A 27,931-nucleotide genomic window follows, 5' to 3' on the forward strand; every position below is an offset into this window, starting at 1 on the left:
TCCCCAGCATCAGTTTTTAGAGCACAGCTCTTAGGTGCCCCTTTGCATCCTCGGCGTAACTGAGTGAATGAGCATAGCAAAGGATGAAAGAGCGAATGCGGAGTGCAGTGGGGGATGAAAGACGATAGCGAGGAGGAAGGCGCAGGAGGAGGGTGCAGCGGAACCATGAGGTGGAAAGCAGAGGAGGAGGAGGGCATGGCGAAAGCGTGAGAAAAAAAAAGTGTAGTGCCGCACAAGATGGGCTCTGCGGTGACGACCACTACGAGATGGCGCCAGAGTAGCGTGCCATCGTCTGTTCACCAATGACGCCATCGTTAAGGCATGCGGCAAGCGCATCCACCAATACCGTACATATATGAAAACAAAGTGCTGCATGAGCGGGAGGTCTGTCTGCGGCAGCTGCTGTGAATCACACCCACTAGTCACAAAGCTGCCTCTCGCGATCTCACGGTTAGCAAAGGAGGCAGTCACGCCACACTTCGCTCTGCTTGCAACGTGCCACATGAAACATGAACATAACTGTTTTTTTTTTTTGCAAAAATGAAAAAAAAAATGACACAGATAATGGCAAATGCTCTCTTGGTATGGGCCCCACATTCATATATCACAAAAGGAATGTTGGAAGGAACATGGTGGAATAGATGTGCGGAAACATACCGGTATGTTGGTGACGTTAAAAGGGTTAAAGGGACATTAAAGAATGGAATCCTGTGGCCCCAGTTCAGGTTCCTTTCACCAATATTATTCATTAATGTGAATAAGCATTGGTAGAGAAAAGGCAAATGCCACAAATTTCGTGCAGTAGTCTGCTTACGTTTTTGGAATCATTCTTAAAAAGTGAATGTATCGTACCTGCAGAAATATTTCTGAGAAAGTTATACTCCTGTAATGATGCTCACCTGAGTATGGCCTCACTGGCTGCATTATGGTTCTCATGATGTTTACGCTTGCTCTTTAACCCCATGCAGCAATGCTTCCTTGCTGTGTGCGAGTCATCAAATGGCACAGTCTGCAAGTCCTTCAAAACCAAGTCGGCAACGAAGTTCACCAAGCTACAGCTGACAGCTGCGTTTGCAACAAATGCCATCTTCCCCGTGCTGGCTTCGAATGAGCTGGCCCTAACACCCAAGGACATGTGGCAGTTTGAGATAACCGCGGCCAATGTGAGCAGCCTGACTCTCAAGGAAAATGGCAAGGACGAGGACATTCTGCAGGCCGCACTGTACGCCCGCCTCTATGATATGGACAGATTTATCCACTGATTTGACTCGTATTGCTCACTATAGCTGCAGACCTGGTGCTGTACATGTCATGTGCATGTGCTGCACATAGACATAATGACGATCACAAGTGTCCTCTGTGTCTACCAGTCAGATTCTGGCTTTCACGGTAGTGGCCTTTTGCATATTAGGTTGCACTTTGGTTTTTTGCTTGTTGGGTTAGATGTGTTTTTGCTGCATCAAACTTAGTTTCTTTTTTGGCTTTTGCTTCCTTAAAGCTTTATTGATCGCGAGTCCCAGTACATGGTATTTAGGCAGTGATCAAGCATATTCATGAAGTACGGTATGTTATTGGACATGCAATTTGCATCGTTACTATCAGTTCATTGATAAGATGTAGCAATAATTCAAATGAAAATGCAAAATGTATGTAATAATAAAATGGGAAAAGACTGAAAGGGTCAGATATTGGTGCAGGTCATTTTGCAGTTGACACCGGCGTGGCTGTTCTTATATTTTCTTTTCAAAATAACATCATGCAAAAGCCAGTACTGCTAGAGAATTTGCAAGATTTAACTTGAGATCTTAATGCCAACAAGAAAAGCTATCTGAATTTTATTATGTGTGTCTGATCTTTAGTCATTATTTGCGGTATATTTTTACTGAGCACTGTGATGATACTTGTTAGTGCCTGTTCAGTATGCAAGCACTGTGAACTGTTCATAGCAGTTGATAATGTTTATTTGATGGTTGCTTCTTGCACTAATAGCTCACTTTTTTGTAGTGTGCTAAAAGTCATAGGTCACATTTTACTGTTCTTAAAGTCGGCAAGACCGCTTGTATGGGCTACTCTTTATCATCCCTCTGCATTTTTTGAACAAAAGTCTTGAGGTGCCAACCTGTTATGGTAATGCAGGCTTTCCTTAAGCTACTCTAAAAGGACACTGGACTAAGTGTGTGAGGAGGCTCTCATTCTGTGCACTATGCAAGAAGGTAAGCTACTTCAATTAGATTCTAGTGATATTCAAGTTATGTAGTGTGTAAGTTAAACTGTGATAAAAACTATATGTATGAATAAATATATGTAGTTATGTTAGCAAGTGTTGAAGTTGCTCCTTTAGATGTTTTGGAGAAACAGTGAATAATGTAAACAATGAACAATAATGGTACGAAGGTGACTTCTTAAATTTTTGTAATATCACACAAAAGTGTGCTTTCTTGCCCACTTATTCAACGAACATCTTCACATAGCATTAAGACCTATGCAATGGTGATGAAATATGTGCCTTCTGTTTAGTATGTCTGTTCCACTGTGAATTTGTGTTACTTGGACGAACAATAAAGCTTGTTTAAATACTTGAATTTGTATTCTGTAGCTTTTGGATAACTTGCAGCAAGGCCTCCAGTGCATGTTTTGATGCATGAAATGACATCCTGGCTTTAATAACTGGTGACAGGTTAGCACGCTACCCGCATACAAAACTTGGTGCTGTGCTTTGACAACTTTCCTAGAATAACATGGTTCACATTGTAGTATTTGGAGGTCGTGGCATAGGAGCCTGGCGTCACACAGAGGTCGCTGTCTTCCCTATGCCGCCGGTGCATCTTGCAACAGTTAGCTGGCCCACACTACCGGTGTGTTAGGCGGAGGCTAAGCGAGCCGACGCCATAGTCCAAGTTTTCTTGACGAGGGTCGCTTCTTTAGTGAAGAGTACGAGGTCGAGAGGTTGGGGAAACAGAACAGGGGGCTCAGTTACATAGGAAAGGCAAATTTATTTACAAAACAAAAAGGGCTACTCGTACTGGCAGGAGCATGGAGCACAATACATCATTCTTGTAGCATGAGCTACATCTTTTTGGGAGAGCACTCCAGAATACACTAGATGAAGCACACCAGAGCAGCCGAAAAAGTCTTCTTAAGTCCGTTTTGTCACCCCTAAGTCCCTAGGTCAGGGAAATCTGCGGAGACACCTTCCTCCAACCGGAGCATCCAAAGTTGCCAAAGGCTCCGCCTTGAGGGCCAGGGTGCGCATCATCACTCCGGCATCTTTGTTCACTGAACATAATCAGAGAAGTACCCTCAGGCACACACGGCTCACTGCCCCAGAGAAAGGAGGAGACGCGCGTTAATAGGAGGGTTCACGCTTGTCTCACTTGGCGTGTCTTGGCTCAGGGAATGGCCCTGCCATTAGCTGTTTCTTGGGATGGTGGTTGGGGCGGCTAGCAGCGGCTGTAACGAAACTGTGCACAACCCACTTTGAAGGGAGTTCCTTTGTCCCAACATCGTGGTTGGCGGCCCGGTGGCATCCATCACTCACACTGTCTTCCATGAAACGTGTCACATTGTGGTGTCACCACTGGTCTGACTGATGGGAAGTACTATTAACTTCGCAAAGCTTAAGCAATTAATCTCGGGATATCGAAGAGGGGTTCGAAGGTCGCTACCCTCACTGGCCTATCATAAAAACATGTGTAAAAATAGCCTGTGCATCACTCTGTCTGACAAAAGCGTGGTTTTCTTTCTATGTTTCTACCTCATTTAAAGGAGCATTGAAAGACTTCATGAACTGGGGGCCAAAATGTTCCGGATCTGGTGACAGCGTTGCTGCATCCATGCGAACGAAATATCATTTCAATGCGTGCAGCAGTGTATCCACAATACTATTGTGTATATGATGATAGATTTTCGGCTCCTGCCGCTTTCAAGGATCCTGCCCTTTCTTCCACCCTCTACAGTTAAATCTTGACATAACGAAGCTGATAAAATCAGCATTTCATTATATTAAAATTTAGTTCTATTGAAATTTCACCTTTTATGCAAACAAGATCTTTCCAAAGCAATTTTCTTGATGAAAGGGGCTGTAAATTTTTTTGGTTTATCACACAATTGGAGAAAAAGAATTTGAATGAGAAAATCAAATTTATTTTGTTGAATTCGAGATTCGGTGACAAAAGACATGGTTTCATTCCACGTCGATGATATCTTCACACGGTAGTATGAAGCAAAGGCTGCGAAACTTTCGTCTCCACTCTGCCGTGGAAGCTGATAGAGTTGGCCACAGTGGGATGATGTTAACGGTTGGACCGTTCCCCACACAGTCTGAACACTTCTGCATCAAAGCCCGTGGGATGCCGCAAGAAAACCGCCTAAAAATTGCTTGAAAGCGAGGCGATGGGCAACAATTTGCTGTACAGAGTTGCCATGTTCATTGTAAATCATCGACATTGCGCATATGTGGTGTCCAGGAAATCAAGCATGATCTGGTACGGCATCTGAAATTTCGTTAGCCATTATGCATGTCTTTAGTGTCGGTTCCATGTGTAAAAAAGTATTTCTTAGCTTATCTGATGTATAAATTGCAGTAAACATTTGCTTCCCAATTAAATTAAACCCTTCACTTCCGTCTGTTTGCCACTTCACTGTCTGGTGTTGCGCGTTTAAGAACATTGCTCCAAAATCTGTTACAGACGTTGCATTTACAAAATGTCTATTTTTATTTTGTTCACAAAAGGCTTCTACATCGGATGCAGAAAAAAAAAAAACCTAAATAGTGAGGATTAAAAGTTTGAAACGTGCAGGAGCGTGGAGTGCACTTTTGCATTTTTTTTGCATTTGGAACGTCTTTCGAACTTGGCTCTCGAAAACTAAGCACAGCCTTGAGTGGTTCTGCTCCACAGCTTTCAGTGGTAGGTGCTGAAAAAGAATGAGCCCACTCGGAAGCCTGTATGCTTTTTTCGTGTCAAGTACTCTGGTTGCAACAGGAAGCTTTCCATTGATTTACAAACAACTCCTGCTGAAAGTGTAGACAGATATGTCCATCCAGGGGTCAAAATCCAAAACAAATAGAAAATAGCTTGCAATGTGCTGCCATCTATGAAAAAATTGCCAAAAACATACGTTCTTTGAACGGCTGGCAAATCGCCGGTCACTCTGACTTTGGCCTTGGCCATTGCAGCTGGCGGATCGCCGGCTGTGGAAGCAAATGTGTGACAAGCATGGTGCCATGTGTGCAAAGGCAAACATGAACAAATGTCACTCGATGACCCCAAACACTCGCTGCCACAATGCTGTATGATGAGCACAGGCAGAGGGGAGCGAATGCTTCATGTGCATCTCTGAAACTCGCCATTATGCAACCTCCAGCACTAGGTGTGTAGGAAGACTGCGCACGTGAAGCCACCAGCCATCTTGACATGTCCAGCTTTTGCACCCGCCGCAGATTACTTCCAAGATAGGGCACATGGGCTGCATATGTGCTCAGCCAAGCTGACAACCAAACGCAGCCATGGCCGGGTTAGAGCAACATGCTAGAGCAGGAGACACGCGCTTGATCATGTTACTGTGCGATCCCCCCTCCCCTTTCTTTATACAGGAAAATGGCACGCAACAAGCCACCATCCTTCTCTGCTAGCCTTTGCGTGCTTTTCCTCGCATCCTTGGCATACAGCATGAGGCCCAATAGAATCTAATTGCACTTTGGGTTCATACGGAACATGACGGCAAGAAGGTCTTGTGTTTAGTAGTGCTACTTATGTTTATTGCTCTTATTGCCACACGAGGCAGGAATAATTAGCTGCAAGAACACTAAATTGGGCTCCTACGCGACGCACACTCAAAATACAGAACTATATGCGGCATAGAATGTGTAGATATGAATGCACAATACACTGCGCCGAGACCACACACCAGTTAGGACCTCTAAAATCGGGCGGCACACACCACGAGATTTCAGAGGCCACAATGAGCTCAATTCGCTGCTACTCGCAAAGGTGCTGCTCCACTTTGGTGGCCACTATCTGTCACGTTGCTTGTGATTGGAGAGGTGCATTCGCAAGCAACTGCATGCAATTTAATCATTTGACCATCTGCTTCCACAGCAGTTTCCATTTATTGCCTCTTTATTCCTTTTGAGTGGCACTGAAATTTCTTTATATTGAAACCAGGTGCTCAAAATACATCATGTTCTATGGACAAGAACTTATAAAAAGTTAAATACTTCAATTTTGCAAAATTCTCAATACTATAATGAAGTTGGTTATGTGGAGGTTTAACTGTATGACGTCAGCATTGCCGTTATAGCTGGTGTGACAACCCACAGACACCAGCTATATGGCGATTGTTGATGGTCATGAATTGCATGCAAAAATGCATGCCTTTCCACATCTAGGAACCAGAAGTGGCAGTTGTTAATCCATCTTGCCCATCCTGTTGCAGCTACTTCACTGCTCTCTGACACCTAGATGGCACCTAGATGTTAGATGTCAGCCTCAAATGCTTATCATAAGCGCATTGTGGAAAGAAGAAAAGGAAACAGAGGAGTGAAAGGGCAGGGCATTGCTGTTGGTGCCAGTTGTTGTTAGATGCCAGCCTCAAAGGGTTACCACAAGTGCACCGTGGAAAGAAGAAAAACAGAGGAGTGAAAGGCGGGGCATTGCTTCTGGTGCCACCTCAGCTGGTTAGGGACTGAGAAGAGTATATACCATACTCTTTTATATATTTATTTATATCAGGTCCTTTCCAAAAAGTTATTTGAGAATTTAGCGTATTTTCCGGTGTATAGGTAACATTTTTTTTCTGAATTTTTCATCGGTGCATCCTATAGAATGGTGTGACTTATATACTTTTTTTTTCTGGGAATAGCTGCCGTCAAAATCGGATTGGATGCTATGACCATGCTAAGCGCGCTGGGTTGACCTCCTCTGGCAGTTGCTACAGGTTTTGTGCACGCCATGGAGGTACCTGGTTGTTCTGGTGGTCAAGTTGCCAAGCGCTGTGCAAGGACGGAGCAGCAACGCAAGCGGCAGCAGGCTGACCGCGAGTTTACCGAATCTGAAGTCTTCACATCTGCAGATTGTTTTCATTGCGCAAACTATGCAGTTGCTACCACAGTACACGCCAACCCTCCTCCCTCCCACGCTGCCTTCCCACTTTTCTCCCTTGTGTGCAATTCTGCTCGCTGTTGCATGCTTTCACTCGCACATGCAGCATACGGCGCATGGGGACAATGTTATCACCCTTGGACTTTATACGGAACATCGCGGCGACCACGAAGGCAGAAGTGCACCTGGAGCGTCCATATCATTGCTTGAACGTGACCCACATTCATGAAGTGAAACGTCACTGCATTTTTTTTTAATCTCTTACCAAATGAACAGGTGCGTATTATACAAAGGTGCAGCTTATAGACGGGAATATACATTATTCTTGGTAGGCATCGTACTCATTCCAACAGGTTGCTCAGGTTTCAAGAAGAAATACTTGACGGTGCTATTAAAAATTAATCATAACTTGCTTTGTGGGTGCCTTTTGTAAATAAATACTTCCGCTGCACCTGCAGCCTTAAAGAGTTGTCATAAAACTTCTTCCTGTAGTCTGAAAACAGCAAACCATTTAAATAACAGCATATGATGTGCAAATTCTTCAATCAATGAATGTGCAACGAATCACTAGTTCACAATTACATCTCAAAAAGTTGAAGCAACGCATGTGTCTATTGCATCCAGAAGACCAACCAAAAATTTTGAGCCCAATTAAGTGAGCAAATGGATTTCACCATGTGAAGTCCAAGTCATCTTGATGAGCCACCATGTTATGACCAGTAACTCCCTGCAACATTTTATTGCATGTCATTTCAAATCACATGTCGGGTACACAGGCTGAAAAGATTCAGTGGAAGCTTCTAAAGCACATTAACAAAATGTCTATGCTCCTGTGATCTGTTTTTATCTGAATAAACTGTTATACTAATTTATGTTGCTGAGTTCCTCCTGTAACCTAACACTCATTTAATAAACAACCTTGGTAGAAAGCTGAAGGTGATACATGAGGAATTGGGAAAGCAACTGCCTGTGGTCTGGCCTTCCTTGTGCGTAGCAGTGTAAAATTCGCGTGTATGAGCAAGTGCAGTGCTGTTATGTCCCGTGTTTCTGTGCAGTATGCATCAGTTACCATGGTTACTATCATAGTGTACAATCTAAAGCAACGCATTTGGCATGGCAGCAGAAGGGAGAAAAGGATCTTTGGTACAGTACAAAAGCTTTATGAAGCATTCAGCGAATATGGCAATTTTCATCTTCTCCTGGTGCTCAATATCATGTAAAGTACTGTGACTCCAAATAGAGGTGTCTAGAGATATACAAAAAGCAAGACGCTTGAAGTGGCAGTGGTCACCACACGAAGGCAGGCAAAAGTGAGATGCTGTTTATTTGGACAAAATCGAGAAGTAGTGTTGTGATAACTGTTGACTTCTGCCTTTCCCATTGGCCTTGAGTGACTGGTAGGCTCAGGACGAGGGTGGCAGCACTTCCCAGAGGCTAGCGAGTGTGAAACCTTCGGGTAATTTTTCCACAGCAAGACCTAGCTCGGGGCTCAGCACAACCTCACGGTCACGATTGTGACCACCGTCTGCCAGGTAGGCCTGCGAAGTCATTTCACAGGTGTTCTTGGAGGATGGATTCACTAGAAACTATGCAATCGAAGAAGTGAGCATAAGGCAAGAAAAATGGTTAAGACTATGATAGCAGTTTTGAGTTTTATGGACAGAAGTATAATTGCGGAGTTTGTTCAATTTCTCTTTGTCTTCTTGTATATCATGCTATATGCTTTTTTTTTAAATTTCAAATAATGCATTTGTTAGAGATCTTTGTAGCTTGTAAGAATTGGCAGGGCAGTGCGCAAAAAACACAGAGAAATGGCATCTAAAAGCAGGACGAGTGCAGGCCTCTAGCTACATTTCATAAACACAAAACAGGTGCAACATAAATGTTTATCTATCTGACATGTGCCACCCGAGTGTCAATAAAAGTGGAAGGAAAGCGTAATCACAGCTCTGGACACATTGTATTTTAAAGGGTCATCAGCACCTCTTGTCATATATATTAAGTACAAAAGCCAAAGGAGCAGAATATGCAACTTGTGCAACAGCTACAATACACACCTGGGCGGTGTGTTAACGACTTAAAGAAACACTATGGAAAACCTTACATAGCAAAATATGATCCAGAGCCTTCCGCTTTGGTGTTCCGCATAGCTCACAATCATCATCATCATTAAAAAAATAGTATACAAATGACGGCAACGTATAAATAGAACAGCATGCACCAAACACAACGAGACTCACAGCAAAGGCGTCATAATTAGTTCCATCTGCGCTGTTCACCTCGGGCTCGTCTTGCATTTCAGGACCTGTGTCTTGGGTCGCGGCCTCCTCGTCTGCCGTCTAGGTCGTCAACCGAAACAAGCTACAATGAGCAGATTTTCCCTGAAGTCATTCATATACTAACAGAATGTGACCTCACTTCTTCATTATTCAGCACTAATCCACTGAGAGAAATAAGCATTTAATTGTCTTAACCCTGTAATGCCCATAGTTAGATTTTTGATATGCTGAAGTGAACTTTCAACTGTGCATAGCTTAACAAACCAATTATTAATGAACTAATTAGCACAGTAACTTAAGTTAGAACTAAAAAACACTTCCTTTCTTTTTCTACAAATTTACTTTACATGGCCGGACATAAATGTCAATAATCTTTTCCTCTTTTCCTTAATGTGTAGCCGTGTTCGAGCATTAAAGTGTTAATGATAGCCGCCAGTGTTTGACAAGACAAAATGCATGACCAATGTGCGTAGACTTATGTACGAGATCGAGATGCCAGACAATCCGAATAGATCCAAATAAACATTATAGCAAAGGCTTGCTACAAGTGACAACCTAATTGACTGCTGTCAAACATGTTGCTGCACACTGTTTCATGATCTGTTGCCTCCCCTACCTTTTATTGCGGTTCCTGCTTTTTGGCAACAGTGACACTGCTCTCTCTTAAGTGTCCATTGTTGAACACTCAATTGATGTTTGCCATCTTGTCAAGTCAAGCTTGCATTGACTGCGCACATGTTGAGAGTATGCCATTTGGAGTGATAGCCAACATAATGTTAATGCCTATAGCCATAAATGGAACATGTGCAATGCAAAAACTTGTCTCAGCTTTTCTACGCTGAAGCCATCATTAACTTTGAATGAAAAATGATGGAAGCAATGGATCTCTCTTTCAAAAATGAGTGAAGTGCAATTTTATTAGAAAAGTGCAGTTTTCATAATTCCACTTTGCTTTTGCATTTCCTGTGCCCCAATGATTGCATATATGGCTTGCTGCATTGAAACAGAATAGAAAATACAACAGGTAGATGTACTTGAGACTGGTGTCTATTCTTACAGCAGAAAAAACGAGTGAAACGAATGCTTTAAGGCGTAAGATCGCAAAACAAATGACCGTGAGCAAACAAAAGATACCCAAATAGGAGGTATGATGTGATAAGATCTTGTGAAAGAGACACAGTTTGGAGCAGCGGATCACCGGAAGGACTGATGGGATTTGAAAAATCATAGGTGAAGAGTAGTCATGCAGATTGTTGGAAGAGGCCTTCATCCTGAGCTGGACCAATGCTGGTCATGCAATGCATGTGATTGTATACACTGACCTGCTTCTGCATGAAGACGTCCACTCCCATGATTGGCTTAACCTTGTGTACTTTCAGGAGGCTAGACAGCTCTTTGTAGATGTGCTGCAGTCGCTCCACAGGGTCCACTTTGAACCCAAGCACATAGCCACCACTCTGCAATAAACACAACAGTGGGGAGCAGGCACCTACAACAGCTGACATAAGGGTTCACATCTACAACGTCCTCTCGGTGCAGTCACTAGGTGCACAGTCACAGCCCAGAGACAGTCAGTGCAGGGAGGCCTACAGGCACCTCTGACCCTTCTTTGGGGCGTGTTTGAGGAAGGGTTAACAAAGACATGGCTTATGAATGAGGTAAGTTTTATGCAACAACTTTTTACACAACTCTTTCAAGCCTTGGTATTGCTCTTGTAATATTAACTTTTTTATAATTACAATCAATAACATTTGTATTACTACCACATGAGCATATGATTACTTTTTCAGAATGAAATTCAAGTTACTGTACGAGCTTAAAATGGAATGATACATATATATGTGTGCCCCTGCCTTCACAACTAGTTGTGCACGTGTTCAATAGGACCTGAATCAACCATGTGCACAGAAGAAGGCGTAAGTTAATTTGGCCTGCACTCAGAAGCATGCATGAACTGTGACTTTCAAAAAACCATTAAGCGGGATTTCTGTAGGCGCTCTTCAGAATGGAAACATGCTTCATTAATTGTAGAGGTTGTGTATGAGAGTTACTGTATTTGCACACATATAATGAGATGGGGTACTCCTGACGCCCTCATCACCATGCACGCATGTCAAGAAATATGGTTGAGTAATATGTGATCAGCCATCGACATTATGGTTTGAAGGTAGCGCATCTGTGAAGATTTGTGCAAAGCTTCCTGTCCTTTTTGTGCCTTTATGCTGGAATGACAATACATTGTAAAACTGCGTGGATGCTCATCACAGCATATCGGACAAGTATTTCCGAACCTTTCCTGTTCACTTCGGTCTTGCTTCGTTGCAGATGCACCCCCTACCACTCATGTGTGCATGTATATCTCTCAACGACACTGAGAAGTTGGCTTCTCATGCAGATTTTTCGTCTGGTGGTTAAGTTGATTGTGTATTGAACAGTGGCAGGGCTTGCAGTTTCGAATGTTGCTGAGAGTGTTTTCTAGAGGTGGACGACATGCTTTTGAAACCTTAGATTTTGTCATAGTGCAAGTAATGCAACCCTGTGAGAATGAAATACAAAGAAAACCACACATTACTTATCCTCCAAGGAGTTTCAGTCACAGTTACTAATAGTTAACTTTCTGCAATTAGAGTGGCAAAAAGCATTTTCGCATGACTTTATTGAGCCTTAATGCTGCTGAGTCTGCCTGTGGCATGCACAGAGGCTTTTCCATTGGTGTTCAGGTTACTAATTTCGGGCTTTGTTCTTCTTAACACCCCCGCCCCCGCACCCCATGTTTTTTTTTTTTTTACTTCAGTATAAAGGAAGGCTTTATATATAACTTATATTGGTCACATTTGCAAGCAACTTTCACATACTCATACAACTTGTCAGAAAATAATGCCAACTAAGCTGTGTGTGCCTGTTTCTACTCTTGTAGTCTTTCCATTATTATTATTTTTTGTTACAAAAAAGAACCTATGCGAACTGCTCACCTTGTACTCTGTGGTTAATGCTGTGTGTTATCTGTTGACATAGGCGGATGAGGCCAGCAATGTAAATTTTTCAGATGTACTCACCCTGTCTGTTGTCTCGATGACAAGCGCTGTTCCAAACTTTGATTCCCGTGTTTTGATGGCGGCCTGTGGAGATACGGAAAAGTAGCTTGTGGGTATAGGCCTAGGAAATACATTCTAAGCAAGCACTTAGTCATATTGCAACAAAGGCCAAAGAAGAGATTAGTAAGCACATGCAATTGCTCGAAATAACAGGCAAAACATATATTTTTGTGTCATTCTTACTCTCTACATATACTATAAATTTGGTGCTGGGTGGAAAAATTCTTTGGAGGTAGTTTCAGGCAAGAAATATTTATTTTAATTGCTCCTGAATTTTATAATCAACTGACATAAAGTTAGACAACTAGTAAAGATGCGAAGCAGCAACTGAAACTACCTGGTTGATGTCAAAGTTCTTCCAACTGTTGACAAAAAAAATTAAATACTGTTAATAAACGTGGCTGTTTAAAACAGTGCGGAACCGGATATGCTATAACACAGTATTTTCCAGCCGCTGATTTCCTTGCCATAGGGCTTAGTATAATAAACACAATCCAGCCGCATCATCGCCGACAATGTGGTGCAGCAAGCACACTTATGGCACTAGGCAATTGTGGGTACGGAAGATCAAGTTTCTTTTTCTTCTACTCTCATTGTGGACGGGACGCACGGAAGTAAGTGCTCAAAGAAGAAGCTAAGCAGAATTTCTCGAGTCTGCCTGGGACAGTGGTACAAGCGGACATTTTAAGCGACTTTTTTTTAGTTATCACTTTCAGCAAAGAAAAATGATGCACGGACATCGAAATGTTGCTTTTTATTTCATTGCTGAAGTTAATGATTTTTTTACTAGTGCATATGCTGGCTCACGGTGGAAGACCTTACCACTTGCAGGTAGGGCAAGCTTATGTTGAAAGATTCGTTCATGTTGGCGTGCCAGACAATGCGCACGTTGGTAACGTGCATGGTCCCCAGGTTACCCTGGTCACTGGACAGGTTCCAGACACCATTCACCTGGCTGCACAGCTGCTCCATGGGTAGGAGTCGCAGCTGACGGTTGTGCAGTAGAGCGGCGCGCAGGTGCAAGTCGCGGTACAGCTTGGTGGCACTGTACGCCCTGTACACAGAGATTATTTCGCTATATATGTGTTACTTTGTTGAATCAAGTGTATTTTACTGATCAAGTTGTGCGTTTCTCGGTAAACACCAATTGTGGGAAGTGTAGGCTGCCAGAAAATATAACAGATTATCACAGAATGATATTGGATAGGCTTGTTATGGGGATATGTACTTGGGTGTCCCTCGTAACCTAATTGTGCCAAAATTTAGAAATATGTGAGTTCCACGTAGCTGGCCAGAACCAAGGCAATGTTGTTTGCCGTCACTTGGAGCAAGTGAGACTTTTTCATATTTAATGTGATTACATAATTAGTTATTATTAATTATTTACTACTCAAGTATTGTAATCAGAGTAAAATTGTCGCTCAGAAAATTGTAGGCCATCATGAAAAATTCCTGATCCATCAATTGCTCTCGCTTTATACATGCTACATAAAAGTTATTTCAAATCCTGGAAGAAGACCACAAATGCTGGCAAAAAGTGTTGCGCGGCACTTTCTTTTGTTTTTTCTGGCTTTCTTTAATGCTTGGAAAAATCTTCAATCGGCACGTACTGAGCAACAGAAAGGAGGATCAGGAATCATGATGGTCTGCAATCTTCTGATTGCTAATTTTGCTCTGATTATCATATATATGAGAATTTAATTAATTCGTAATAAGTAATTATGTAATTAGGCAAAATACAAGATATAGTCTGGCTTGCTGTAAGTGACGGCAAGCAACATTACCTTGGTTCTGTCCAGGCGGTGGTATGGTAGGAAAAAAAAAAATGTTGCTGCTTTGGTATGTTTGGTGGCTGGGCACTAAAGACGCCCAAGAAACAGTACCAGGAAATGCTATACTCGCACGTGCCAGTGTTATATCAAACACCCATTAGTTGTCAATTTATCTTCTTACTTGAATGTGTTGAGGACAGATGCTATAAGACGCGGTTGCTCCATGATCTGGCTCTGGTAAAGAAAAAGAAACATTAAAATAACAATAGCTGTCAGCTTCATTGTTACATGCTCACAACCAACGTCAATGTCGAACATCTTACCAGGTTGGTAAATATGAATTCGTAACGGGTGCTGTTGGACTTAGTCATGATGTAAAGCGCTTCGGCGATTCCGCATAATTTCTGAAAATGAGGTAACTGCATGCTTACCAATTCCACGTCAGAATGATGTCTTTGACCATTTTTCAGTGGCACTCACAGAGTTCACGGTTCGCGTTGATATTCCGGTCACACAGTTGAATCCCACAGCTGGTGAAAGAAGTAAAAGATAAGGACATCTGCAAAGGTTCGTTGCATTCTAATTTCACGATTATTTCACGTGCAAATATCTTACACAAGTTTACTCTTGGCCTAGCAAGAGATTGCCAGATAATCCGTAGGTTGGTGACATACAATGTTCCTGCAAGTTGAAAGAGTTGCATTCACTTTCAAAAAGTGAATTAGGAAGCTTTAGCTCAGGTCCAACTATGATGCTGCTTATTCACATGTGAAACACAGAAATGCTTTTATGTGAGAACCACTTGACTAATTTAAATGACATTTGTTGCAATTGAGAGAGAAAGTTAAATTCCAGAGACTGTAAGCAGAATTTTAATTTAGAGCATGACATTTTAGAAATATTACTGGAAATTGGCAAGTATAAAATAAAATAGAAGCACAAAGTTGACAAACCCATAACTCTGCATCAAAAGCAGATACCGCACAGTGCTGCAAACTGCATTTGTTAGAGCATATAAAGCTGAAAATTTTATATATCAATTTACAGCTTGTATACGTGCATACATGAATTTGTTATGTTAATTAACTTTACAAGGGCTTGCAAAAGTCCCGCTCACAAATTAGTGGCGATTTCTGAAGCGTGTTTAATAAATCAATTTTGTTTGTTTTAGATATATTATTAGGTGGAGTTTACATAATTGTGATTTTGGTTTTTTATTGCTGAGTGACACAGCTGTGAACTTGATGGTTTCGTTCTTTTGGATGAACAATTATTATAAAACAATTGACACCGTATAAAAGGTCCGCTTTCTACAGTCATTAGATTATAACTTTTTCTTTTAAGCACTGAAGAGACCAAATTTGGTGCAGTACGTGGTTGCCGAGAAAAACTGAATTCTTCCTTCCCATATTGTATTTGGATAGAAGCCTACAAATTGTATTCCTCTTAATGCGGTACAACTGTTATTCGTCGTACGACATAATTTGACCTTTATCTCCGCTGTTTCCTTTGGTGTCTTCCACATTCGGAAGCCTGTCGACCTGTTCTTCTCCAGCACCGTATTGGAGGTCTCTGCGATACCAAGAATTGCGGTCAGACCTACGTGTCTCCAGCATTTCATCAGCCCACTTGTGCTAGACAAGGTTTTCAGCGCAAGACACTCACTGGTTTGAGATATCGAACCTGATATCTCGATCTTGCCAGAGTCCTTCCGATTCCGACATAATGCACGGCGCACGCCGCTCAAGTGTACTCAGGGTGCGTGAGAAACGAAACCAAGCCGTTGCTAAGCGACAGCCATCGCCATGGTAACTTCTAGCCACCGTGTTTGTTGTTAATGGCGCTAGCGTTTGCAACGTTGGTACGGTGGCTAACGTTCGTACCACGACCTACTGGAACTCCAGACCTGCACAGATATCCGGCTTCTATGGGAGCAGCTTGCGCCCACTTTCGTTCAACCGACTGCCGTAGGTGGCGCTTTTATAACCTGTTCGTCTGCTACGCGGTGGGCGGTTGTGCGGCGTTGTAAGTAGTGCGGCAGCTGTTGTGTTGCGACGAACTGCTTCTCTAGTTGATAATTTTTGCTAACACAGTGACAGAGATGTCACAAGGCTTTGATCGGTCACTTGGCTCCAAAAGTTGACTCCCCGAACCTAAAAAATGTCGGAGCGTGTAGTCCGCTGCTCTCTAAAATAGCGTTAAATAGCCGCTCCCACTGCCTTTTTCAAGGAGATTATTATAAATCGTACACGTTGTAAAATTCGCGTTTGCGCTTTTTAGAAACTTGAAGCCACCTTAATGTTCGACGACAGAACGATTACCACTCATTTTAACTCTTAAAAGTTGTCCGTGAATGCGTCACGAGTTCAAAAAGTGAATTACGCACACAGCTTCACTGCGTACGTATTTTTTTTCTTTATTACTTTGATTTCAACACCAATCAAACGCGCACAAAGTAGGTCACTTGGTTCAGAAAAATAATATTACATCACTTCGAGAGACTACCTTTTTAAAAGGCATTCAAAGAGGATATCACAGACACCAAAGTGTCAAGCTCCTGAAACCACTCTGGGGGTTCAATCATGTGCTTGAGGGCATCACGCGTGTATGTAAGACTTTCATTTAGGTGTTCCCTCGCAGACCTTTCATCCACGCGGGCATTCCTGACATCCATACGCGTTTTCCACACGCTGCTCATACACAAAAGCATCATCAAGTCAGCCGGCACTCCCCCTGTGTCTGCACACGGTAAGAACCGAATACCGAAAGGACTTAACGGCAGGTCTTTCTTCAGAGTCCGTTTGAGAACATCCCACAAGAAAACTGAGTCATGGCAATCCAAGAAGATGTGGTCAATAGTTTCAGGTTTCTTACATATGATGCAGTTAACAGACCATGGAACAAAGAAGCCCTTGCTTTGCAGCCATGGCTTCACAAGGAGAGTGCCCGAATGCAATTGAAAAAAGAAGGTTTTCGCTGAAGATCTAACCGGCATTTTTCTAACGCGTTTCAGCACATTGCGTTCAGGTCCTAAGTTATACATCATACGGTAAACAGGATGCGGCAAGAAAACATCAACCAGATCACTATAAAGTTTCTTACGCGTCACTGAAGTCAGAAATTCATTCGAAAAATGCGCTTTCAATAAAGAAAAGGACATAACAACTTCCCTCAGAAAGCCTATTGGTGTTCGAGTGCGTTCATTTGTTGATGAGACAACCCACTCAGGCAAAGAAGAACTCAATCTCACTTGAATAACAGTACGCAGAAATATATCACTTTGGTCCCTTAAGAAAAAGAACCTACTAACAATCTGTTTCAAAAACAAATGTGTTAATCCTAGTCCTCCATTCTTCACCGAATGAAACAAGTTACACCGGCTAGTTCTCTCCCAAAAGTGGATCCCCATATATATACCGCAAACACTCTGTGAAGTTTCTGCACCGAAATCCTTGCCATGCATAACACTTGTAGTACATAATACACCTTTGTAACTAAAAACAAATTGCAAACACTAGCTTTTGAAAACATCGAAAAATTATGCCCGCCCCACTTTTCTGTCTGATCTTTAACTCTTTTTACGTATCTTCAGCACCACCGTTATGCTGCCGCCGTACTACGCGGAAAAGCTAGCTTTACAGTTTCAAAAGAGTTCCGTGACACGATTTTTAAGGCCTGCACTGCAGCACGTTTTAAAGCACTGGGATCGCTTAGTTTTTTGCAAGCTTTCTACTGAGCTAGACATCCAACGATATTAAAAACAAGATATGCTCACCTTCCCTTGAAACAGAATCGATCAGACTATTGCACATATCGGGTGGAGGACTTACTAGTGAATACCAGATCGTCTTCCTTTCACTACGGCACACAGTAGTAAATCCTAATGTCATCTACGACATTAGGCTGTCTGTAATCAACTAAAGAAAGCTAGATTATCCTATGAATCTTTTTAAACAATTTTTCCAGTCTCTTAAGGAGGCTAGGAAAGGGAAATTTATGCCGTTGATCTAGCATTGCAGCGGCCACCTATGCTCGTTGTTTACATTTCTTGCACCGCTCATCCTCTTCTAGTTTCACTATTCAAACGCAAAGCATTCGCAAATATGTCTTCTTTTGTATATTTGTGAATTTATTCATTTACCGCCAAAACAAGCGCTTTGTGCCTGCCGAAATGGCAAGACAAGCGCTGAACAGATCGCAGAAGCAGACGACAGCGAACAGGTTATGACTAGCGCCACTCTGCTCGTACGTTCTTTCCCTAGCGGCGAAAGGGGCGAACTAGACCAGGCGTGCTGGAGCAGGGAGATCTGTGCAGGTCTGTAGTTCAGTAGGTCGTGGTTCGTACGTTGGCGCACCAACTACGAACTTGTGCGTGAGACCCTACGAGGGATCTGTCTAATAAAAATATTATACGTCTTAACTAATAATAGTAACAGCGAACAATAAAAAATCATGAGCCATTCCACCCTGTGAAGGTGGATGCCCAGCGAAGCTGTGTAGCACACGGCAGAGAGGTGACAAAGAATTTTGAGCAAAGGTACGAACACATTTATTGTCTTGATCGGTGGTCATTGTGACAAAGGGTACGAACACATATTTGTAAACATCTGCGTTCATTCGTGTTGTCATTTCGCGATATATTGAGGCAAACAAATTGATACCCAAATCACTGCACCGACTAGCAGTGGGCCAGTGCCGTCAGCGATTTCGCAGAGGGAACGAGTATGATAATAGATGATAGCGATCTAAAAAAAGGAAGGACGCTTGATTAGGGAGTATGGGAACGCTTTATGATGAACGGCATCGGAGCCAGCTGTGGAGGGAAGACGACGACGACGACGACGAACGCATAGACGAACGCGCGTTCATAAACACGAGGCATTGCTGATGATGATATTTTTTGCTCACACAGATTTGTTGGCGAACTCAAAAAATACACGGCACCCTAGCCATAACAAGCATCGCTGTAATAAACTACTTGGAGTTTTAAGCATGGTTTAATTTACATTTAAGCTTCGTGTAGTTTGCATACCTGTCATCATCATCTTTGGCTGCCTTCAGCACTTTCAGTGTTTACATCTGACGCGCCGAAGAGCGTGAACGAATGATGAACGTTAGCAAGATTTAATTTAAGACAGACCTTTAGACACGCATTGTAAGTAAAGCAGGTGCATGTTTCAATAGCGTTAGTGTACTTACGCTAACGTTTATCGCGAGAGACGCATTCAGTGCATGGCTAATCTAAAAACGTTGGTGCATGGAGAAGCAGTAACTGCTACCATCGATGCCGTTAGCGCTCGAGCATTCTTACGGTGCAGCAAAACATTTACGTTACATAGATTCAACTAAACATAATATGCAACTTGCAGGCGCGAAATTCGCACGCTCTGCAAAAATGAAAGTAGTCGATTGCAGCGCGCTGTGAAGTTCTTGCCTAAACTCTTTGTCGCTTTCCGATTGTAGAAGAAACCGAGCATGACTTCCGACGACGAGGCACGGTTGCAGAAAGGACTACAGTCTACGATAGAACCCAGGAAACCTGACCGCGGTCGAGATCTCGAGCGTGGACGCGAGAAACGACACAGGTAAGCCAGTGCCATACTGCGTTGCCTTGTCCCGCTGTTCGAACTAGGGTGACATGAATGTAGTGTCAGTGAGTGTTTGATGCAGATAGTTTCTCATGTCTTCTGTCATTCTTGTGTGCAGTTCTTGCGAGTTCTACGTCAATAATTTTAATGTGAGCGCCCAATGCTGACATGTAAAGTGTTTGCCGAAAAGCTTGGAAGCCACAGCGCGCGTGACCGAAAATGTCGCCGAAAGGAGTGCACTCGGTCCGTTGCGAAACTTGTCAAGTTGAAAACTATGGAATGTAGAAGTGTCAGTCATTGGGGCAACGAGGCTCCTGCTATTGTACCTATATGTTGCCATCACTTTCGCAGTCGTTTTGCGAAGGTGGCATTGATGTATGTTACATAAAGATTTACATACGCAAACATTTTTCTGCAACTGTTTGGGCCAGGTCTAGGAGCAAGGAACGAAGAAAACGGTCACGGAGTCGAGAGAAAAGGTATGAAAGTGCTTCATTCTTGAGATCTTTTAGAATATTTGTGCATATACCAGTAAATAAACAATTTCAGCTTAGCAGAGATGCGGTAGCGTTCAGGCAGACCAGAAAACATGGACGTGAGGAACAGCACTACTGGCGATGTCCTGTGAAACTGTGCTTAATCATGATATAGAAGTCACTCTAATCATGATGCACAGAAGCATTTCCTGCAATGGCTAACTTATGTTACATTTATCTGTAGCCGTAAACATTTCAGCAGCAACATAATCATCACAAAAGCATTTTGTACATTTTCTATGTGAAAGAGAACGCTAATGCAACTAAGAATATTTATATTATGGGGTTTTACACGCCAAAACCACTTTTCGATTATGAGGCACGCCGCAGTGGAGGACTCCGGAAATTTTGACCACCTGGGATTCTTTAACGCGCACGTATATCTAAGTACACAGATGTTTTCGCATTTCGCCCTCTGTGAAATGCGGCTGCCGTGGCCAGGATTCGACCTTGCAACCTCGTGCTCAGCAGCCCAACACCATAGCCACTGAGCAAACTAAGAATATTTCTGGTGTCTTATGACTGATCGCAATGTTGAAGAATGTTGACACCAGTACTGCTACTGTAGGATAAGTCCAATTATTCCAGATGTTTTCTAAACTCCTGCTCGGGAACTTTATAAATTATATGTTATTAAAAAGAAAATTGACAGTAGTTGCACAGATGTAATTGTATGGTGTAAATGGTGTTTGAATAAGTCTCAAGTTGTTGCTGCTTGTATTATTATCATTAGGCTTAGAGGAGTGAAGTGGAGTGGCAACTGGAGAGTAGTGAATGCAAATGTTTACTGAACATGGTGTTCTTGCACCATACTGCTGAAGAGAGTAGAGTATCTTCACCGGGAAAGACGGGCATGCCCGGCAGCTGGAAGTGACAGCGTACTTACAATACAGTGCAACGCACCAGTGCTGTGAGTGAGCAAACTATCTTATATGTACGGTAGTGCTGTGCAAACAGTGCTTTCTGTTTTGGTAACTTAGCTTTCTTCACTACAAAATGCAGGTCCCGGTCACGTAGTCGGGAGAAGAAGAAAGACCGAGACAGGGACAAAGGACGTGACAAAGAGAGACGCAAGGACAAGGACCGAGGAAAGGATGAAGATGGCAAGACCAATGATGCAGCTGGCAGAGACAAGTGCGTGCAATGCTTAAGTTAGATTTTAGGAGAGGGGACAGACTAATTTTCTGCAAGCTCCTTCACTTTTGCTTTGGTGAGCTCAACAGTGGGTATGTCCAGTATCCCTTCAACTATTGAACTTGCACATTGCATAAAGGAACTGAAACATAATAGATAATTTAGCCTTTGTTTATTGCAGTCACCAGTTTCTATTTATTAATTAATTTATTTAAAAATTAAATTATGGGGTTTTACATTCCAACACCACTTTCTGATTATGAGGCACGCCGTAGTGGAGGACTCCGGAAATTTCGACCACCTGGGGTTCTTTAAACGTGCACCTAAATCTAAGTACACGGGTGTTTTCGCATTTCGCCCCCATCGAAATGCGGCCGCCATGGCCGAGATTCGATCCCGCGTCCTCATGCTCAGCAGTCCAACACCATAGTTATTTATTTGTTTGTTTGTTTGTTTGTTTATTTGTACATACTGCAGCCCTATTGGGCTATTGTAGGAGTGGGCATGAAAAGCAGAACAATGACAAATAACAAAGGCAATATGAACAGTACAAATGCAATTAAAGTAACTACCTATTCAATGGTCGCTAAAATAAGTTTAAAGGCAGAAAATGAGTATTACAAATCAAAGATTCCAATATTGAATAACACTGGGAAAGAACTAGGTTCAAGAACTTCATTCAAGATGCTTGTGGAATAGAGTCCGATTCAACACAGCACAGTCACTCTCCACATGTGTAACGATGTCACTGAAAACTGCGCAGCATGATATTGCCCTGTAGGCTTTAAAGTGCCACTGTTCTTCAAAGCTTTTAAGACGAATCTTTACCTCTTCCCTCGGGTTTCACGTTTTGTTGGTGTGTGGTTCTGAGTTAGAGCTGCGTGAATTTCTGACGTTAGTGAGAGTGAAGATTCCGCCGTATTGTCAAATTCACCATCGTGCCTTCTCTGATTGGCTCACAGGGCTAACATGCAAACATGGAATACAGTGCATGATTAAACGCTTAGTGTTACACTGACAATTTTAAGTGAAAAACAGGACGTGGACGTACGTAGCGCAATGTTGCACTACGTACGTCCACGTCTTGTTTTTCACTTAAGATCGTCAGTGTAACACTAAGCGCAATATATTCATGAACGTCCACCACTTAGCCCCCTTCATTGCTTTACTGAAAGGAATACAGTGGAATTTGAGTGCCCTGAATAGCACCTGCAGATGCAGTTTGGCATAGGCAAGGGTGAAAATGTTCAAAGTGGCACTTAACCTGAGCAGTCATAAAAGTGGCTCTACTCAGCTCTATGTTGCCATTGTGACCATTGTACACGTCTGCAAATTTTTATTTTATGAAACACTTTGTGCAAGATGACTTTGGGAATTTTTGCGAATGGCCTTGGTTTTGTTTGGATGGGAGTGGCATCAATGATAAGCACAGTCCTGTGTTGAAAGAATTTCCTGGAGAGGATGTAAGTTTATGCCTTGCTCTGCATGTAAAGCGCTAAACGTCAGTAAAGCTCCCTGGCTACCTCGAAACGATCGTTTCAGTATTTCAGGGTTGTATTGCACATTTCATAGTAAGTACCTTTCACAGGGTCATTGCACCACAATGAAATACAAATGCATAAGCACAATTCAAAACATTGTGTGCTTACATAAAGCTTCGCATTACATAAATTCCAACAGTGTGTTGGATGTATATGATTTTTATATTTGTACAGGCCTGATATCCCAACATCCACAGTTAACTTTTATGTTTCAAGCAATAGCTGACTTAATTATGTAAAAATTTAATCACAGGCACAGCTGGGCTTCAATATTTAATGTTGGGACTCCTGTAATATGAGCTGTGCAGGCAAGTAAGCATGCAGGAGGTCCTTATTTGCTTGAGGTTTATTGCTTTATTACTTTATTTGGTTGTAATTCTTCAGAGATGAGGACCAGGAAGAGTCTTTGAAGAAGGAACCACTTTCCCTGGAAGAACTGATGGCCAAAAAGAAGGCCGAAGAAGATGCCCGCAGCAAGGTCTGACAAACATTTTTGACAACTTTCCTCAGCCACTGAACCTGACTCTGCTTTACTCTCTTGCTAATGGTCTGATTAGTTCAAATCTTAGTGGATCAGCAATTAGCAAGTAATTATAACACAGGCATTTATTGAGACGAGTAAACCTTAGACATTGCATTGAAGCTGATTTATGAAGATCTGTGGCTGCCTTGGTAACCAGGTGACTTTGCCGTTTAACTAACATTTGTTGTAGTAAAGCTTGTGAAGGAAGGGAAAAATTACTGTCCAGCCAAGTGTAGCATGAAGCTATAAAGGAAACCCATACTGTTTCCTCAAAAAGAAAGCTTCACAGCCGAAGAAAAATTTGTTCTGGTCTAAACATTGAACCTGTGAATAACGCCTTTCTTTGAGGTGGTCACTCTACCATCTGAGTTAACTAGGAGGCTAGTAGATCGCAAACTGAGGGTGATTTAATCGACAAATCGAAGCACAAGGACAGTAAATATGGCCTCTACCTAGCGTGTTTCTGCTGAACCGATCTGCCATACTCAGAGTTTGTCAAACTTAAAAAGCACATATGCCTTGGCTGGTGTCACTCTCAATGTTGCAAATTTGCAAAATTGTTCAGTCCAGGTGACTGTTGCTTTGTTATGGTCTTCCAGTATTTCCTTTAATCTCTTTTTGCCTGAAGAAAAACATTTGAATTGCACCTAAAATAACTTCTATGTGTGGTTAGCAGATTCAAACTTAAGTTTTGGGGCACCTAATTTGTGGGATTGTTGCGAAGAACTGAAATGGGTGTGTAGTGTGAAAGGAGAATGCTTATAGGGTATATCTGTATATTTCATCACTGTATGTCACAAATGGAAGGCAAACCATCTCAGTCCGTAAGAAAATTGGTATCGCAGAGATGATGAGTGAAATTTGTGCACTTCAATGGATGCAGCTGCACAAGTTTCTTGGGAGTGTTCAACCTCATTGGAATCTCAATTTGCAGTGTGCAGTGGCATCTTCATCAGCTGTGCCTCCACCAAACAAAAGAACAGCCATGTTAACTGGCATCGCTGGTGGATCTTTGATTGTCACCAGGGCATGCCGAAGAGTGCAGATGTGAAGATGTGCGGAGCGGCAATGGCTGCGGCCAGCCCATTCAATGGTTCAGTGTCCACACGTAATGGCTGTTAACTTGACTGCCCTCTTCTTTGTTGGTGGCACAGCTGATAGTGATGCCACTGCACAGAGCATTGTTTTCTGTGTGATAGATGGCGACACGCCAGCATGTTTTTGTTTCGCGACTGCATGTGCTGTCACAATCTGATTCTCTCTTGCGTAAGGCATGTTTATTTCATGCAGAGTCCTTATGTGCTGAAAAACTTGCAGTTTCACTCAAAAGGCAAAGCATCGATTGTGATAGCAAATTAGTGGGCTAACGATGGTAGCTTTATCGACCATATAAACTTGTAAACATTGTGAATAAAAAATCGCTACAGACACAGGACAAAGGGAAATGACAACACAGGGCATCAGCACTGTCCTGTGTTGTCGTCTCCCTCTGTCCTGTGTCTGTAGCGGTTTTTTATTCAAGATGGGGGGGTCTCACCAACTGGCCTACAACTTTACCTTGCTAAACTTGTAAATATTCTCTTACTAAATAAATTAACTAGCATGGGGTCACGTGTGCCCAGACAAACATGAACACATCTCACTTGACGTCAGCGGACACTCTCTGTCAAAACACTGGTAGGAGGAAGTGTGGCAGCAGCAGTGAGCGAATTGACCTCCATGCTGCCTCTTGCTTCAACGTGAACTAAGCGGCAAGAACATAATACACACAAAGCTATCAGTCCCAGTGCATCTGCACTCTGTCCTCATCACAGATTGCTTTCAAGAAAGGGCCCATGCGGCTGCTCTCAGCTGTGCCATGCATAGCCGAAGTTAGAGTGGAACCCTTACCACATTTTAACAATGAGGCTAACTATTAAAACAAAAAAGAGCTGCATTTCATTAGCTCTCTCAACTTTCAGCCAGTGTTCCTCACAAAGGAACAACGAGCGGCTGAAGCCTTGAAGCGTCGTCAGCAGGAGGTCCAGGAACAGCGTCAGAGGATGGAGGAAGAGCGGAAAAAGCGGCAACAGTTTTTTGAGCAGGCCAAGCGCACTTCCGGTGAGCATCACAACAGTGGAGGCACTTTCTTAGTGCTCATAATGGTCCTCAGGCAGCTGCCACTTCTCTGCTGCTTTACTGCACATAGTCATTTGTGAGAGAGAGAGAGTTTGTGCACAGAGGAACAGAATGCATTGTTTTACTGCTCCTGCCCTTTTGGGATGTTCTACTGTACGACGATTTTAGGTAGTTCATTCGGCCAAAATGGCACAGGAAAAGTGTACATTTGTGGTTAGGTGAGATGGGGAAAAGGCTGCCTAGACGGCAGCTTGACTGGCCCTATAACACTAATGACAAACAAAGGATATGCTGCCAGCAGAAAGCAGCGGTACATAAAAACGCACATGCGGCCTTTCACAATACAAACAGCAATCAAAACTGAAGCATAGTACAAAAACCGCCTTGCAAGATAAAGACAGCATCTCCAGGGCCTGTATTCTTAAATGTTCGCCTTCCTCGAAACTATCGCCTTGGCAACGCCTCTGCCAACGACGTGCACTGATTGCCGGTTTTAGCAAAACTGGAAAATAAACAGCGCCATCTAGTAGTTCCGGCCTACGTCATTTTAACGTCATGGTGTCGATGGGTGCTCTTGACATATATTGAATAAACGAACATATCTTTTGGCGTTTGGTTGGTGGTGGAGTGTAGTAGAGATAAGATAGGTGGTACGTAGTTTATAGTAGCCTTTTTGGTGGCGTCGTACATGCGATGTTTCGCGGTGATATTTCTTGATTAATATAAAATAAAACATTTCACACTTCACATCCGAGCCGCTCTGCACTCGCATGGTGCGCTCTCTCATGCGATGTGAAGCGTTCGACAGCGCGTGTTGGCAGTGCACGCTGACATCACGGGTAAGCAGTCACTCGATTTACTGAACGTGACTATCGCGGAAGGCGAACGTTTTAGAATACGGCCCCAGTTCCTAGAGAATGAGGAGAAGTAGGAATTGCCAGAGGACATTTGGGGGCCAAGAAAAATTGAGGAGTTGTCAGCCACAGACAGGGTAAAAAAATGAGCCATGTGAGCGAAGGAGACCAAGTAAATGTGTTACTTTAGCATATGATGCCAAGAAATGCACCAAGTATCTAAGATGATGATTATACTTGTCGATAATTAACTCTAATTTAATAAGTGATGTGGCTGATGTCGATGTTCATTTTTAAGCTTTTTTTTCTCAGTTAAAAGTGAAGTTAGTGCTGCACATGCTACAGATGGGTTCAACGAAATGGCCAGAAAAAACAGAGCCCAACAATCGGGAAATTCAAAAGACAGTTCTATGCATCAGGTCAGGACCAGTAGTTTATAAAACTGCCAACTCATGTACCTTTTTTGCTAGCTTCGTTTAATTTCTCCTCCAGCTATTCACCCACTAAAGGGGGGTTACTTTGACATAATAATGAATACGATTTCAGGATTAATTTTTTTTTTTGCATTGGCATGGTTGGCATTGGCATTGGCATTGGCAGCCGAGCGGCGCAGACGTGCTTCGCATGGGCTCTGTCGACTTTCATTATTCTCTTAAGAAATTCACATCGGAGGACCGAAGTCTTTGTCTGACGACCTTCGTGAAGTCATCCGGAACCCCCTTGGGAAGTTTGAAGACCGTGAGTGCATATTATTTTGCGCTTTTGGACTTTGAAGTTCTCCGGGGTGGCGCTGCCGTGTTAAGCCTGACGCCGCCGTACGTAGCAGCGCGGAGGTAGGCGAGGCGCTCCGCCGCCTTTGCCGCCGCTCGCTTGCTACGATTACTCGGCACTCACTATGGCGCACATTGCTGGATCCCAGCCGGCCACTTCTATTTCTACCAGAGGGAGTGGAGGTGGAGTTGTTGCTACAGCCCCACCTGCCCCCGGTGCTATTGTTCAAGCTGCCGCCGGGCCTTCGTCGCCAGAAACTACAGCCATGGACTTCCAAGACAATTCGGAAGATCGCCACGACGACCCTGCCACTATGGAAGAGGACATTTCGCAAGGGACGCCATCGGAATGTCCTTATTCCAACTGGTCATTACACCTCAAGCGAAGAACGAAGAAGAAGCTCGCCAGAGGCGAGCAAGTGTGCGTGGCAGGCAGGGTGATCTCTCCGCTATCACCCTCCTCTGCCACTGCGTTATCATCATCATCCTACGCAGCTGCAGGCGCTGGGGCATCAAAGAAGCCTTCTTTTAAGAAGAGGCGACGACTCCCCCCACTGCCACGTAGCGACTTCAAAATCATCATTCGACCCAAGAAAGGCCTTCAGGTGAAGAGTTTCAGCA

At 43.0% G+C, this 27,931-nt stretch overlaps 3 protein-coding genes across 7 annotated transcripts in view; 2 read left to right on the forward strand and 1 right to left on the reverse strand.

Annotated features, from left to right (window-relative positions):
• LOC135918760 (pantetheinase-like) overlaps positions 1–2,582 on the forward strand; it is a 30,270-nt gene extending 27,688 nt beyond the window's left edge. For both annotated transcript variants that reach the window (XM_065452434.2, XM_065452435.1), the window contains exon 7: positions 969–2,582. In XM_065452434.2, coding sequence (XP_065308506.1) covers positions 969–1,262 — 294 coding nt within the window. In that variant the 3' untranslated portion in view covers positions 1,263–2,582. The remainder of the gene's footprint in view (positions 1–968) is intronic.
• Positions 2,583–8,407: 5,825 nt separating this feature from the next.
• On the reverse strand, positions 8,408–16,093 carry BBS5 (Bardet-Biedl syndrome 5 protein). Of its 2 annotated transcripts, XM_065452468.1 has the most exons (11): positions 15,912–16,093; positions 15,736–15,818; positions 14,862–14,927; positions 14,727–14,776; positions 14,570–14,650; positions 14,428–14,480; positions 13,297–13,528; positions 12,436–12,498; positions 10,702–10,836; positions 9,341–9,439; positions 8,408–8,638 (listed from the first exon to the last, which is right to left on the reverse strand). In XM_065452468.1, the coding sequence occupies exons 1-11, from the start codon at positions 15,968–15,970 to the stop codon at positions 8,504–8,506; spliced, it is 1,056 nt and encodes a 351-aa protein (XP_065308540.1). In that variant the 5' UTR covers positions 15,971–16,093; the 3' UTR covers positions 8,408–8,503. The 2 variants fall into 2 exon arrangements, with proteins under 2 accessions (XP_065308540.1, XP_065308541.1); XM_065452469.1 differs by lacking the exon at positions 14,862–14,927 and having other exon boundaries at positions 15,912–16,092.
• LOC135918771 (probable ATP-dependent RNA helicase DDX23) overlaps positions 10,885–27,931 on the forward strand; it is a 55,150-nt gene continuing 38,103 nt past the window's right edge. The window contains exons 1-8 of one of the 3 annotated variants that reach the window (XM_065452465.2): positions 10,885–11,037; positions 11,170–11,295; positions 14,717–14,813; positions 19,710–19,831; positions 20,266–20,313; positions 21,373–21,504; positions 23,430–23,523; positions 25,530–25,668. In XM_065452465.2, the coding sequence (XP_065308537.1) occupies positions 19,722–19,831; positions 20,266–20,313; positions 21,373–21,504; positions 23,430–23,523; positions 25,530–25,668 (523 nt within the window). In that variant the 5' untranslated portion in view covers positions 10,885–11,037; positions 11,170–11,295; positions 14,717–14,813; positions 19,710–19,721. Of the gene's footprint in view, positions 11,038–11,169; positions 11,296–14,716; positions 14,814–19,246; positions 19,402–19,709; positions 19,832–20,265; positions 20,314–21,372; positions 21,505–23,429; positions 23,524–25,529; positions 25,669–27,931 lie in introns of those variants that run through there. The other 2 variants (XM_065452467.2, XM_065452464.1) reach the window with 2 other exon arrangements.

This window comes from Dermacentor albipictus, chromosome 1, assembly GCF_038994185.2.
Source record: "Dermacentor albipictus isolate Rhodes 1998 colony chromosome 1, USDA_Dalb.pri_finalv2, whole genome shotgun sequence".
Lineage (NCBI taxonomy): Eukaryota > Metazoa > Arthropoda > Arachnida > Ixodida > Ixodidae > Dermacentor > Dermacentor albipictus.

Coding starts and splice junctions, on each gene's coding strand:
- BBS5 (XM_065452468.1), bottom strand. CDS start 15,970: ATGTCGGAATCGGAAGGACTCTGGCAAGATCGAGATATCAGGTTCGAT. Junction 12,499..13,296: donor GCTTGCCCTACCTGCAAGTG/GTAAGGTCTTCC, acceptor GTATCTCCACAG/GCCGCCATCAAAACACGGGA. Junction 9,440..10,701: donor ACGTCTTCATGCAGAAGCAG/GTCAGTGTATAC, acceptor TTGACGACCTAG/ACGGCAGACGAGGAGGCCGC.